The sequence below is a fragment of the Bison bison genome, unplaced genomic scaffold (assembly GCF_000754665.1).
Source record: "Bison bison bison isolate TAMUID 2011002044 unplaced genomic scaffold, Bison_UMD1.0 scf7180017864492, whole genome shotgun sequence".
NCBI classification, from domain to species: Eukaryota; Metazoa; Chordata; class Mammalia; order Artiodactyla; family Bovidae; genus Bison; species Bison bison.
In genome coordinates, this window is record NW_011495051.1 from 9,849,498 (window position 1) to 9,865,085 (window position 15,588).

Here is a 15,588-nt window from a genome sequence, read left to right on the forward strand (position 1 = left end):
CTTGAGAGTCCCTTGGATTGCAAGGAGATCCAACCAGTCCATTCTGAAGGAGATCAGCCCTGGGATTTCTTTGGAAGGAATGATGCTGAAGCTGAAACTCCAGTACTTTGGCCACCTCATGCGAAGAGTTGACTCATTGGAAAAGACTGATGCTGGGAGGGATTGGGGGCAGGAGGAGAAGGGGACGACAGAGGATGAGATGGCTGGATGGCATCACTGACTCGATGGACGTGAGTCTGGGTGAACTCCGGGAGTTGGTGATGAACAGGGAGGCCTGGAGTGCTGCGATTCATGGGGTTGCGAAGAGTCGGACACAACTGAGTGACTGAACTGAACTGAACTGATTATGTTCTTGATGTTCACTTTGTCGATTGTGGACGTACGTGTACCTTTTATAGTCCTGATTTACTGACCTCTTTTGAATTCAGGTAAAAAACATCAGGATGAATTTCATCTTCTGGTGGATCAAGCCAAAAAAGGATACAAAAAGACTGTTGGAATGTCCAAAAGAAAAGCAACAAAAGGAGATGAATCTACAGAAAAACTATCCTCTGTATGTGTGGGTAAGAGACTTTAATTAAAAACAGAAGTGTATTGAATTTTACTATTTTTAATATAAAAAAATAAAATCAAAGAACTTTACTTTGGACTTATTAGTATATTTAGACATGTAGCAGTTGTTGGATGTAAACTAGTTTTATTATTCCAGAAATAAATGAATGAGGAGGTGTCCTGAAGATATAGTTTCTAAAAATACCTCTTCCTTTCATGATAAATCAGAAGTTTCTTAGTTGTTTAAGCTTGAGGTATAGGATTTATTGCTGCCCATCCTCAGATATCCTACAAAGAGAATAAATTATTTTTACTGTAGTTCACTGGTATTTACTTTGAATGGAATGTTTTGCTAAAATATCTAAAGCTAATACATCGCACATTCCTTAATTTTAGCCCATGTAAAAATTTGAGATTAATATTATATTTATATTGCCAGGACTTTAAGTGAAGTGAAAGTCACTCAGTTGTGTCCAACTCTTTGCAACCCCATGGACTATACAGTCCGTGGGATTCTCCAGGCTAGAATACTGGAGTGGGTAGCCTAAGTCAGTGGCTGTAAGTATATTCACAATGCTGTGTCACCATCACCACTATTACACTCAAAACTAACCTATCAAGTAATAACTCTTTCACTTTCCCCACCAGCCCTTAGTAATCCTTGGTCTGCTTTCTGTGTCTGTGAATTTGCTTCTTCTGGGTACCTCATAAAAGTGAAATCATGTATTATTTTTTTCTTCTGTGTCAGCTTATGTCATTAAGCATAATGTCTTCAGGGTCACCATTTTATAACATATATCAAAATCTATTACTTCATATGGCTGTATAATACTCCATTGCCTCTATAGACCATATTTTGTTCATCCATTCATTTGTAATGGTTTTTTTCCACCTTGTGGCTATTGTGAATAATGCTGCTGTGTGCATTGGTGTTCATGTATCTGTTCAAGCCTCTGCTTTCCGTTCTTTTGGGTAAGTACCTAGCAGTGGCATTTCTGGTTCTTACAATAATTCTTTGTTTCCCTTTTTAGAAACCACCAAACTAGTTTCTGTAGTGGCTGCACCATTTTACATTCCCATCAGCAGTGCTGAGGAATCCAGTTTTGCTATATGCTCATCACTTGTTATTTTTCATTTTTCTTACTGAAACCCCATATTGGTAGATATAAATTTGCATCTCATTGTGGTTTTGATTTATATTTTTCTAATGACTAATGAGATTGAGATTTTTTTATATGGTTATTTGCCACTTGTTTTATTTCTTTGGAGAAGTGTCTGTTTAAGCCCTTTGCTCATTTTTTAATTGGCTTGGTTTTTTTTGTTGTTGAGTTTTAGGAATTCTTTAAATATTCTGAATATTGATTCCTTATATAAACTTTTTCTCTGTTGTCTTTTTATTTCCATGATAGTATCTTTTGATGCAAAAGTGCTTTGTTTTGATGAAGTTCAATTTATCAGTTTTTTCTCTTGTTGCCTATGCTTTCACTTTTATATTCATGAAGTTGTTGCAAAATCAGTGTCATGAAGTTTTCCTCTATGTTTTCTCCTAAGAGTTTCATAGTTTTAGCTCTTATTTAGGTCTGTGGTCCACTTTGGGTTAATTTTTGTATATAATATAAGTAAGGGTCCAGCTTCATCCTTTTTACATGTCGATAATCTGGTTTTCTGAATACCATTTGTCTGAAGACTATACTTTCCCCATTGAATGTTTTTGGTATCCTTTTTGAAAATCAGTTGGCTATATATGTGAGGACATATTTCTGTACTCTGTGTTCCGTTTAATTGGTCTGTATATCTGTTCTTACACCAGTGCTATGCTGTTTTAATTGCCATAACTTTGTAATAAATTTCAGTCAGAGGATATGAGTTCTCCAGCTTTATTCATCCTTTTCAGGGTTGTTTTGGCCATCTGATTTCCTTTAAGATTCCATGTGAATGTTGAGGTGGATTTTCTATTTCTGTCAAAAAAATAATCCACTGGGATTGCATTGTATTGCTGGATTGCTTTGGTTAGTTGACATCTAAGTAGTTTATCCTTTTGGTGCTATTGCATTCTTTATTTTTGTCCTCTGTTCTCCTGGTGTTCTGTAGAAGGTTGCTGACTTGAGTACAGGTTTTTTAGGTATATTCTTTGTGGTCTTTGTCAGCAACTTAGTTCATGCTGTTATTAAAATATGTTGTCAGAAAGCAGTTTAATCCCTGAGAAAATCCAGCTTAATATTTCAGATAAAGAGAATATTTTTGTTTATTGGTTGACTGCCTTTTGAAGACGATTGATTGCTTATACTCAGGAGTTGTGTTTTCTTTGTGTATGTACGCATGACTTACTCTCTCTATGGTTCAGAGATGAGCACTGCTGGTAGATTGCTGTGTGTGAATGCGTGTGTCTGGGAGGGGTGGGGAGTGTGAGAGAGAGAGAGAGAGAGAGAATGGAACAGGCTGAAAGGCTGGGCTTTGTACAGTGTCATACAGCCAGTGTAACATTTGCTCTTTACAATAACTGGCTCATCAGAGTGCCAGCATAAGTGCATGAGGTATGTGTCTTCTTAAGTAAAACCTTCATCTGTTTTTGATGCATGTCTTTGGAGAAGTTTAATGTTGGGGCCTCATGCGTTCAGCTTTATTTGGAGTTCTCTCCTGAGATCCGTGGACAGATAAGAAGGATAACTGACTTTCACTGTCCATGCTTGTTGAACAATACTTGTCCGCAAGAGGAAATTTATCCTGTGGAAGCTTACGTAGGAGTGGAAGGGGCTTCCCTGGTGGCTCAGGGGTAAAGAATCCACCTGCCAGTGCAGGAGATACAGATTCCATTCCCGGTCCAGGAAGATCCCACATGCCAAGGCACACTGAAGACCGTGTGCCACAACTATTGAGCCTGTGCTCTAGAGCCCAGGAGCCACAGGTACTGAAACCTGCATGCTCTAGAGCCCATGCTCTGCAACAAGAGAACCCACTGCAAAGAGAAGCTTGTGTGTGCTAGGACTAAAGAAAAGCCTGCACAGCAACAAAGACCCAGCACAGCCAAAAATACATACGTTAATTAAAATTTTCTTTAAGTGAAAGAAGAGAAGAATATAAATCAGGTGTAAAAATAAAAGATACTCATGTTAAATTCCTTCTCCCTGGATTACCAACTTGATTGTATTCGCCCAGAAAGTTGAGTGATAGAGTCACCTGGGTTCAGTGGGTCATTGTGTCCTTTTAACCTGGTTGTAGGTGTCTGTCTGCAAGAGAAGATCCTAGAGATCCTGTCTTAGTTAGCTGCTCATTTCCATTTCCCAGATAAACGTTAGAGGATATGGCTTGTATTGGTAATGAGCAGGCTTAGTGAAAGCCAGAGAACATCAGGAGCTTAGTTTTAGAAATTATACTCTTGTGTGATGTATGCTGTTCTCCAGTGTAACAAGAACTTATACTTATTTCTGGAAAAATCTTGATCATATGAAGTTGGGAAGGTTTGTTTGTTTGAAGAATATGTCTTACTCCTTTTCCGTAATTTTTCCACAAAACCTTGACAGTTCTTGTTGGTGTCCTTTGTGAAAGGTCACTTGTCTCCACAAGTGTATGAGTAGTGTGTAAAAGCTCTGCTTCCCTGTGAGCAAACATGCGAAAGGAGATTCTGTCCTCATGGCACATGTCAAGGGGGTCAGGTGCTTACTCAGTCCCTGACCTTAAAGTCAGCACAGCTGAAGTCCCAGCACAGCTGCACGGAGATGACTTCTGCCTTCATATTTGCAGACCTTTGGTCACACCTGCAGGTCACATTCTGGCAAACACTGTCTGCATCCCCTCAGCTGTCCTGGGCCTTGATCTGCAATAAGAGAACTCAGAAAGTGAGAATATGACAAGGGATGAGTAGAAATGTGATGTGTCTTGATCAAACAAATACCTTGGTTATGTCTGATTAGTTTTTCTTTTCACCAGTGAATAGTAGATTCTGTGTAACAGATTTAGGAAAATGACCAGAAAGATTCACTACCATACAACAGTCGGTGACAAAGATTGTAGTTCTCTTATTAATTGAATCTTTAATACTTTTTTGTAATTTTTTTTATGTTTATCACTATTCTCTGATCTATGAAATATGCAGGAATTCTTGAGCTTCTCTGGTGGCTCAGATGGTAAAGCATCTGCCTGCAATGCAGGAGACCCGGGTTCGATCCCTGGGTTGGGCAGATCTCCTGGAGAAGGAAATGGCAACCCACTCCAGTATTCTTGACAGGAGAATCCCACGGATGGAGGAGCCTGGTAGGCTACAGTCCACAGGGTCGCAAAGAGTCGGACATGACTGAGTGACTTCACTTTCACTGTAAATAAAAGCCTCATTAGAATTATAAGTTTTTCCCCACTCTTGATTTCAAAGAAAATTTTATTTTTGAATTAATGAATCTGGAAATACATGGGTGGACAGTGTAAGCAAATGGCACAAGTGTAGTGCTTATTCTTTATTCTCTGGCTCCAAAACTAGAGTTTTGGAGTCAATATTACATAAACTTCTATTTTACCAAGTACAAATAGCAATATTAAATGTAGTGGAAATAATAAATATACAGAGGTTATAAATTTTAAGGTACTCTTAAATATTTCTTTTTTTCCCTTTCTTTCCTTTTTCTTTCGTAGGACAGGAAGATAATAAAATTAAATCATCAGATACACCCTCGGTAGAAACAAACCACTTCCGTCAATCAAAGCTGGACTTCCCAGGGAAATTAGAGCGTAGCAGACAAGATGATTCTTTCAGTTGTACTGATATTCAAGAGGAAGCTCTTTCTTCATCAGAATCAGATTCATTCAAAAGGTAAGAAACTTACAGTAGTTGATTATTTTAGATTTCTGTTTCCTGTGCATGCTAAGAGACAGGCAAAATTAACCAGAAAATATCTCTGAGGCCTGACACCGTTCCTTCTCTCCTCCCATCGTCTCCTGCCACTTTGTAAGGTTCACAAAGTGAGGAGGGCAGGATGTGGAGGGTGTGTATTGCAATCACAGGGGACTTTGTTTTCTGCTCTGTAGCCTTTTCTTTTTTAATTGGAAGTTTTGGCCACAGCAATCAGAGCAGAAAAAGAAATAAAAGGAATCCAAATCGGAAAAGAAGAAGTAAAACTCTCACTGTTTGCAGATGACATGATCCTCTACATAGAAAACCCTAAAGACTCCACCAGAAAATTACTAGAACTAATCAATGATTATAGTAAAGTTGCAGGGTATAAAATCAACACACAGAAATCCCTTGCATTCCTATACACTAATAATGAGAAAATAGAGAAATTAAGGAATCAATTCCATTCACCATTGCAACAAAAAGAATAAAATACTTAGGAATATATCTACCTAAAGAAACTAAAGACCTATATATAAAACTATAAAACATTGGTGAAAGAAATCAAAGAGGACACTAATAGATGGAGAAATATACCATGTTCATGGATTGGAAGAATCAATATAGTGAAAATGAGTATACTACCCAAAGCAATTTATAGATTCAATGCAATCCCTATCAAGCTACCAACGGTATTCTTCACAGAGCTAGAACAAATAATTTCACAATTTGTATGAAAATACAAAAAACCTCGAATAGCCAAAGCTATCTTAAGAAAGAAGAATGCAACTGGAGGAATCAACCTGCCTGACTTCAGGCTCTACTACAAAGCCACAGTCATCAAGACAGTATGGTACTGGCACAAAGACAGAAATATAGATCAATGGAACAAAATAGAAAGCCCAGAGATAAAAAAATTTTAATTTTTATTGAAATATAGTTGATTTACAATGTTGTGTTAGTTTCTGCTGTACAGCAAAGTGAATTGGTTACACATATACATATATCCACTCTATTTTAGATTCTTTTCCCACATTGGCCATTACACAGTATTGAGTAAAATTCTCTGTGCTATACAGTAGGTCTTTATTAGTTATCTCTTTTGTATATTGTAATGTATATGTTAGTCCCTATCTTCCTAGTTTATCCCCCCTCCCTTACCCCCTGGTAACCATATGTTTATTTTCTAAATCTGTAACTTCTTCTCTTTTTAGATAAGTTCATTTGTACGCTTTTTTTAAGATTATACATGTAAGCAATATCATGTGGTATTTGTCTTTGTCTGACTTACTTCACCCAGTATGACAATCTCTAGGTCCATCTATGTTGCTGTAAATGTAGCCTTTATAGAGATATTTTTCCTAAAGTTAGAAAAGAAGGCATGATAGACAGTAAAATTTTTATCAAGAGAGTGGGTGAAGGAGATAAAGACAACTATACTAGAAAGTAGAGATGACAAGAAAGACAAAAAGAGAAGAATTTAATTGAGCAAATATAATGGATGGGAAACCTTCAAAAATGAGAGATTTGAAGGTGAGTCATTTTTCCAAGTGGTTTTTTAAAAGACAATTTAAGATGATGATGTGATTTTGAAAGATGACATAGCATTAAGCTGTGTATTGTTACCATTTTGTGTTCAGGTGGGTGCAGCATTCTCTTGGGTTTCTGTGCCGTAATTGATCAAACGTTTCAGTTTCTATTGGATTTCTACATTTTCCTCAGTGTTTGTTATACACCTGAAGCTGTGGTAGAGCTCTTCCTATAGAAAACTTTTGTTTCTAATATCTTTCACATCATTTTGACAGTGGTAGGTGTTGTTGCCTTTTGAATGAATCCTACTAATCTGAAATGCTAATAGCAACGTGACACTGTGAATGTGTCTTGGAAATTATTTGATCTTACTATTTGTTCATATAAAAATTGTTAGTACTCTAGAACGGTAGATTCTGTCTCATCTAAAATACCAAATTAAGAAGAAAATTTTTATAAGAAGAGTATTCCCAAAGATCCTCTATTTTCTTAGGGCTCTTGGGAAACAGCTTCAGGTTATTTAGAATCAAGTATTAGGAACGGAGAATCTTCTCATTTTTTCCCTGAGCATTTCAGGGCCAGAAACATTGTATCCTGAGTTGGGTAAGGGCAGAACACATGGTAGCCTGAGTTTTTCCAAGACTTGGACTGATGGACAGTTCTGGGGCAGTAGGTATTGTTTGTTTTTAAACACAAAACTTACCAGAATACAGTAGGATAGAAATGGAAGAGAAATGGAGTCCTTGGAAAGAAGAGTGAGTTTTTAAGCATAGTCATGAGATCCTTGAAAGTTCTGGAATGCCAGGATGAAATGGGACATTTTTATAAATTTGTAGTGGGGCGAATGGAGGAGAGTGAAAGGGGAGACATATGGCAGCCAGGTGGATTTTTATCTACTGGTGAAAGTGTGGGAAACAGGATGAGTTTGTTAGCGGTCTTGATTTCAGACAAACTTATTCATGTTTGTCTGAACTGTGAGAGGATTATTAAACCATTAAAATTTTTTTTTAAGTAAGCTTTTGTATTTTTCTATAATTTAATGTATGTATGTATGTTTACACATTCACCCATACACCATGACCAGTGAAACTACCTGCTAATTGCAAATTTTTACCAACTTTATTGAGATAAAATTTACATACTATACAGGTCACTCATTTAAGTGACAGTCAGTGGTTTTTAGTGTTTCCAGAACTACACCACCATCACCACAATTTTAGAGTGTTTTCATTGCCCTCCAAAAGAAACCTCATCCCCGTTAAGCCATCACTTTCTATATCCTCCCAACTCACCTGCCAATCACTGATCTACTCTCTGTCTTTGTGGGTTCACCTTGTCTGGACATTTCATATATATGGGATCATATAACATGTGGTCTTCTGTAACTTGGCTTCTTTTACTTAGCATATTGGCTGCAAGGTTCATCCATTTTGTATGATGTTTCAGTACTATATTCCTTTTTATTTCCATAATATTCCATTGTATGGATTTGTATTTAATTTCTTCTTTTATTAGTTGATGGACATTTGGGTTGTTTCTAATTGCAGCTCTCACAAGGAAAAAAATTACTGACTTTTACTTGCAAACTTTGGAAGCTTAGTTCTAGAGACTGAATATAAGGATTGCCTGGGTGACCTTGAGAAAGCAGTCAGTGTCTGTTACTCCTTTCTCAAGTATGAATAAGTCTTTCTTTTCATTTGCCCTTTTATTTTGTCAGATTAAGATTTTTAAGTTTGAAAGATTGAGTCTGTTCCTTATATACAACCTACAAACTAAGGCTAAGGGGACGGTGTGAGTGAAGTGGTATTTGCTCTGATACAGGGCAGGCCACTGGGCAGCTGAGTCCACTGGAGATTGTTAAGGAGGAAGTGAGCAAGGGAAGCACCGGTGGTGCAGCCGAAAGGACCAGCTTCGAGTCAAGATCTGCTGGCTGATTTGGGAGACCATCTTTGAAGTCTGTTTCCTTTGCTATAAAAAGCATATATAAATACCTTCTATCTCAGATCTTTTGGGAAGGTGAAATGAGATAATAAATGTAATAAGAATCTTTGATAAACATATGGTTATTATTTCTAGTTTTATAAAGATCAAATCAACTGAATTTTCTTCAGTAATACTGGAAAACTTGAGCTTCTAGGACTGAATATTTCAGAAATGCTTTCATAGTCCCCAATTCCTTCATTCTAATTCTTAAGCTGTATCATAGGAGTAAATTCCACAGTTTATCTTTTTTTTTCCCTACTTCTGTTCTGAACTTTAGAAAGTTATAAGCCTGGCCTAATTAGTTCATTTGAAAATTCATTTAATTGGCTTCAACTGGGTACTCAATAACCTCAGATATGCAGATGACACCACCCTTGTGGCAGAAAGTGAAGAGGAATTAAAAAGCTTCTTGATGAGAGTGAAAGAGGAGAGTGAAAAAGTTGGCTTAAAGCTCAACATTCCGAAAACGAAGATCATGGCATCTGGTCCCATCACTTCATGGGAAATAGATGGGGAAACAGTGGAAACAGTGTCAGACTTTTATTTTTTGGGGCTCCAAAATCACCATGGATGGTGATCGCAGCCATGAAATTAAAAGACGCTTACTCCTTGGAAGGAAAGTTATGACCAACCTAGATAGCATATTGAAAAGCAGAGACATTACTTTGCCAACAAAGATCCGTTTAGTCAAGGCTATGGTTTTTCCAATGGTCATGTATGCATGTGAGAGTTGGACTGTGAAGAAAGCTGAGCGCCAAAGAATTGATGCTTTTGAACTGTGGTGTTGGAGAAGACTCTTGAGAGTCCCTTGGACTGCAAGGAGATCCAACCAGTCCATCCTAAAGGAGATGAATCCTGGGTGTTCATTGGAAAGACTGATGCTGAAGCTGAAACTCTAATACTTTGGCCACCTCATGCAAAGAGTTGACTCATTGGAAAAGACTGATGCTGGGAGGGATTGGGGGCAGGAGGAGAAGGGGACGACAGAGAATGAGATGGCTGGATGGCATCACTGACTCGATGGACATGAGTTTGAGTGAACTCCGGGAGTTGGTGATGAACAGGGAGGCCTGGCGTGCTGCGATTCATGGGGTTACAGAGTCGGACACAACTGAACGACTGAACTGAACTGAACTGGGCACTCATTACCGAGACACAGTCTCCTTTTCACTCCTTGTTGTATTTCCAACCCATTTGTTCATGTTTATTTCCTCACTTTGAATGAATACCTTGTCTCCCAGCTCACCAAGCCAGGTCATCTGACCTGTCTCCAGATTTTCCTTTCCATTTTAAGTTTTCTTTCTGACCTCTTCTTTCCTGTTAATTGTAAGAGAAAGATATATTTCTTAAGACATTTCTAAAGACATATTCTTTCTTAAGACAAATTCATCCACCTCCTCTAAGACATTCCTCCATCACTTATTCCCTAAGTTTGCTCTTGGATGTCTCCTTTTTCTGAGCCCTTCTTCTTATCTCTGCTTTCTCTTATCCTTCCCACAATGCAGGAAGTAATTTCAACTTCCTCCATTACAACCAAATGCCTTTGGTGGAATCAAAGCACTTCAGAGATTAGTGGTCTTTGTCTAGTCCAATTTTTATTTTCCTTAATATTCAGACATCAGTTGAAAGGAAGATGGGGCACAGCACTCAGTGACTTTGTTCAGATCTTTTCCGACTGTGAAATTCTTTAATACTGTTATTTTTGACAAGCATAATAATCGTTGGAACATATCTGTATTTTTTTTACCTCTTTTCCATTTCAGACCATGAATCAACCTTCTAGAATCATACTTATTCTTGTATATTGAAGTGTTCCTGTCTTTTTTTCTTTGATTTTTTGCAAAAATTTTCTCATTTTTTCTTTTTATGAAAGATTTATTGCTTTTGTTTTAAAGTACAAGGTTTTCCAAAGTACTTTTCATTTAGATGTTATGCATATTTATCATGAAAAATAGAAAATTTAGGTAAATAAAAAGTAAAATTCAATAATTTTATCAGCCAGAAATGACTTTTCATATTAACACCTTTGTATGTACATCCTTCTTAAGATAGTGGTATAGATGCATAGATAGATAGAGGAGCATTTTTAAAACAGAGGACCTTAGTATTTTATAATTTTTTATGCTTTTTTTTTCTTTTTAAGAGACAAGACATACTGTGTTAGGTTTAATGTGAGTGTAACGATTTTGTGATTTGTTATAGATCTCACTATTATATTGTTGAATAAACTATCACTTTTCTTTTTGTTAGAGCAATATTTAAACTTTATGTAATATGCCAGGCTGACAGATGAGAATAATCTTATTCTAAGTTCCAGTAGATGTATCCAGTCCACATAATTATTAGGATGTTGTTTGTTGCTAATTTGATTCTTAGCTCTTAAATAAGTACTTCTCTTAGAGTTTGAATTATTAGTGTTATATTGATTCTTTCTTGCCAATATGAAGACAGAGGATAAATAAGTTGATAAGAATTTTAGATTTTTGTACACCTCTTAGTTTCCAGGAGTTCAAGAGACTTGTCCAAAGTTCTGTAAATTAGCTTATTGTTCTTTATAAGGAGAGAGGGCCCTTGTTCGCTGAGTTTTGGCAAGCAGAGAAAACTACATTTTTATTGAGTGCTAACTTATAAGAAAAGATGCTTTTGATTGTGACCCTAGAGATGAAGCTTTATCTTCATGTAGAGATGAATAGTGCTCATGCTATATTCTTTGGAAGAATCTTTAGGTCATTATTAAAAAAAAAATGGTGCACTTGAATTCTAGGCAGTGTAAGTTAAAAAGAGACTTTTTTAACTGGAAAAACTTGAATAAGGTCATAGATAATATCATTTGTTATATCAGTATTCAATTTCCTGATTTTAATAATTTTATTAAGATCATGTAAGTGAATATATTTGTTCTTAGGAGATGCACACTAAAGGGTTAAAGGGACATGATGGCTGGAACTTACTCTCAGTGCTTAAAAAATTAACTTACATGTATGTGGGTACACATACACACTCACAGACACACATACACACAGAGAGTGAGAAAGCAAATGTGGCAAGATGCTAGCAATTGGAAAATCTGGATGATTGGTCTGAGTCTTTTTTTTTTTTTGGTAAGTGTGAGATTTTAAAATTAAAAGTATTATTGAGAAGACTCACTGCCCATAGTCAAAAAAGTTTATTTATACCAGAAGATTTTCTAAAGGAAATTTGATTTATAGTTATGATTTATTGACTGAAGAGAGTGGTAGCCAGGAGTCTACATGGGATGCCTAGTATGGTTTTTCCATTGCTGAAGCCATGTTTATTTCAGTCAGTCTGTTCAGGACCAACCCGACATGGTTATCTCAGCTTTGGTGTGTAGGAGAGTGTGGACTAATGAAGCAGGCATTGTGATTTCAGTATAAAAGAGTATCACAGAGACCAGCTAATTTTACTGCTTGGTAACAGTAACAGAGAAGAGGGCAACAGAGGATGAAATGGTTGGATGGCATCACTATTTCAGTGGACATGACCTTGGGCAAAGGAGATGGTGAGGGACATGGAGGCCTGGTGTGCTGCAGGGGTTACAAAGAGTCAGACATGACTTAGCCACTTAACAACAGCAACAAACAGTAACTTACATGAACCTTCTTGCAGATGCCAAGTGTTGGTTATAAAAGAACCTGGGTCAGATAAGGTGTGAATGAAATGTGTTTTAACTTTTCACAGTTCCTGGCCCAAACCATCACTTCTTTTCTGATGCTATGTCAATAGCAGCATCTTTGTGTAGAAGTCCAACACACACACAGGCACAGAACACTGAAAACTTTGGCAAAAAGGCTTATTAATTTTCAACCATGCATTTGATATATTTTGGTACAACTTTTCCTCACTTTTCAGGCATTTTCTGGAGAGCTATCTGTCCAAACTTCTTAAGAGCAAGAAAGGCAAAACACACCCTGGAAATATGTGAAGAAATCTTGGCTACCGTTTGTTGGAAATTTTAAAGAGTAGTTCAGTTTCATCCTTTCTTAAATTGTATGTAAATTGGAGAATGATGGGGAAATCCTAAGAGAAAAATGCCACTGTGACGCTCATCTGAGGAATGTAGAACACTGGCACCATCTGCCTGTTGAGAAAACCATACTGAACTTATTTTGCTTATTGAAAGGAACCGGAAACATGACCTGTAGCAGCAAAGTAGTCTCTCAGCCAGAGGGACTAGGCTGATTTGTGTGTTAAGATTACCATTTTGGTTTTAGTCAGTTCTTTCAGTGCGGGTCTTGGTTGTTGTTTAGTCACTAATTTGTATCTGACTCTTTTGCATCCCCGTGCACTGTAGCCCTCCAGGCTTCTCTGTTCAAGGGATTTCCCAGGCAAGAATACTGCAGTGGGTTGCCATTTCCTTCTCCAGAAGATCTTCTAGACCAGGGGTTGGACCCATATTGTCTGGTGGATTCTTTACCACTGAGGCACCAGGGAAGCCCACAGGTCTTGGTTAGGATTGGGTAAACCTCACAGTTCAGGATGGGTGAGTAGAGCCAGATGAGGATTTTGAGGAGAGAGACTCAAAGAGTCCTTGGGGGTATGTCCTTTGATACTTTCTCTTGAAAACCTGGTGGGTTTTGTAGGAAGTTTTTGGACTCAACAAAAGTTATTCACAACTTATATCTTATTCAAGAGTCTCTTGGAACAGTCAAGTTATGTTGATAAAATAGTAGATGGTAAAATACTGTGGGTGCTGTAGTTTCCACAGATGTTATATGAGTGCTCGGAGAGTTCAGCGTCACATCATTCAGTCCACAGGGAAACCCACTGTAGAGAAGTGGAAATGAAAGGTTGAAGGAGTCACGTAGGTGGCTTAGGGTTATATACATGGTGGGTGGCAGTACCAGGATTTGAACCTAGGTCCAGATGACCTCAGAGCCCAAGGTCTCCTGACTGACAATAACTATGGCCAAGCCAGATAGATCTTCACATTCTTGAAAGAGTGTAAACTTACAGTTCTTGAAATGGTTGGGCTGAAAAGCAGACAGGGATCTGAGTGGAAGTGATTAATTTGGAAGGTGAAAGAACAACTGTAGGAAGTGGGAAAGTGATACAGGAAAGGGAGGACAGCCTTTAAGGGGTGGGTTATCAAACCACATGTCAGTGTGAGCACCTGGGAACTGCTTTAAAACACTCTCCTGAGTTGTCCCACCCAAGGCAAGGGCCAAGGATATTAGTTGTTTGGTTGGGGGCTGCTCACTGCTGCTTCCAGCCTTTCATGCTGGTGACAGAGCAGGCTTTAGCACGGCAGGCAGAGGCACTGACAGCTGACAATTGGGAGTCAGGTCAAGCACCTCAGGGGCAAAGGCAAGCAGAAAGGGACAGAGCGCCAGTGGGATCTGCCAAGACAGTGACTCCAGCTGAAGTTGGAGTGGTCTGGTGTTCCATTGGCTTTGCTAATATAAGGTAATGCAGTGGATGTCTGCCTGTATCTCTAGCCTGAGAGATGCATTAGTTGGTGGGGGAGACCCAGAGCTCACTGCCTCTCTGAGCCCTAGTTTGCCAAGCTCACTTGGCTGTTGCTTCCCAGAAGGGATGTGGGAAGGATGTCTGAACAAGTGGCAGACAAGCAGATGCCAGGGGGAGGATGGGACAGATTATCTAGAAAGCGCTGAGATGAATGGATTGATCCACGAACTGATGGGAGAAAATGTGTTTATTGATGAGAAACAATTTGCTTTTCCATCTTGTGTTAATAGATAATGAACTGAAATAAGAAATAATCTTTCATCAAACTGAAATTCACCAATATGCTAAATAAAAATCTCTGGGTCTCAGGCAGAAAAATCACAAGCCCAGAACCTGGAGTTCTTTGTCAGGAATATTTCCTAACGGTCCTGGTTTGTTTCTCCTCGCCAGTGACTAGAGCACACTGTGAATGGGCTTTGAGGTACATGTGGACGTCCTCTCCCCGGTGTGGTGGCATAAATCTACTGGTCTTTTTGGGGAAAGTCTTTAGAAGACCCTCATTAGTAGATGACAATCGTGTGTGCCTTTGAACCCTCTGTGGACCTGAAGGGGGGAAAAAGCCAACCTTCTATTAGACACACTTAATGGTAATTAGTTTTAAGTGTTTTTTACACAGAATTGCTTCTTCATGCTTAAGAATTAGAAAATATTTTCATGTATATGTCTCTGAAGTGCTTGATTTGCACAGATGTGTGAACCTTTAATGTTTCACTAATATATCTTTGCAGAAGTTTGTCCCTGACTTATATTTCAGAAGACTTTTGTCTAATCCTAACCATTTGTAGCTTAGCATGAAAAAAATATATATATACATATACATATATATATATATATATATATATAATTTGCCCTTGTCTTAAAATGGATGACAAATGGGATTCAGGTTTCTCACTATTGGAGGGGAAATTACAGGCAAGGCTAAAACTATCCATGTGATACTGGATTAAAATTGGAGACCTTAAAATTCCTGTTCAGCTTAACATAGATTCAGATGGATACATACAGAAATACTTACAGATCTTTGTGGATAAGTGAGCTAGTTTACATATATGTTTCCTTTCTCTGTGAGCTGCCAGAGCCCAGAAGCAAGGTGGCACAGTTTCTCAGGGCACACTTCGTGCCCTGATCTTGGTTTCTAGTAACATTCTCCAATAGAAGGAACCAGTGCTTCTTGGAGAAATGGTTGAACCAGGGCTGGGGCAGGGAGCTAGGAA

General features: G+C 38.1%; 1 protein-coding gene across 6 annotated transcripts in view; it reads left to right on the plus strand.

Annotated features, from left to right (window-relative positions):
• RAD18 (RAD18 E3 ubiquitin protein ligase) overlaps positions 1-15,588 on the plus strand; it is a 113,143-nt gene that overhangs the window by 64,925 nt on the left and 32,630 nt on the right. For 5 of the 6 annotated variants that reach the window (XR_824206.1, XM_010828407.1, XM_010828408.1 and 2 more), the window contains 2 exons: positions 429-563; positions 5,176-5,353. Coding sequence is in view for 5 of the 6 variants with exons in the window: in XM_010828407.1 (XP_010826709.1) it covers positions 429-563; positions 5,176-5,353 (313 nt within the window). In the remaining variant the exon portion in view is untranslated. The remainder of the gene's footprint in view (positions 1-428; positions 564-5,175; positions 5,354-15,588) is intronic. The other variant, XM_010828411.1, reaches the window with a different exon arrangement.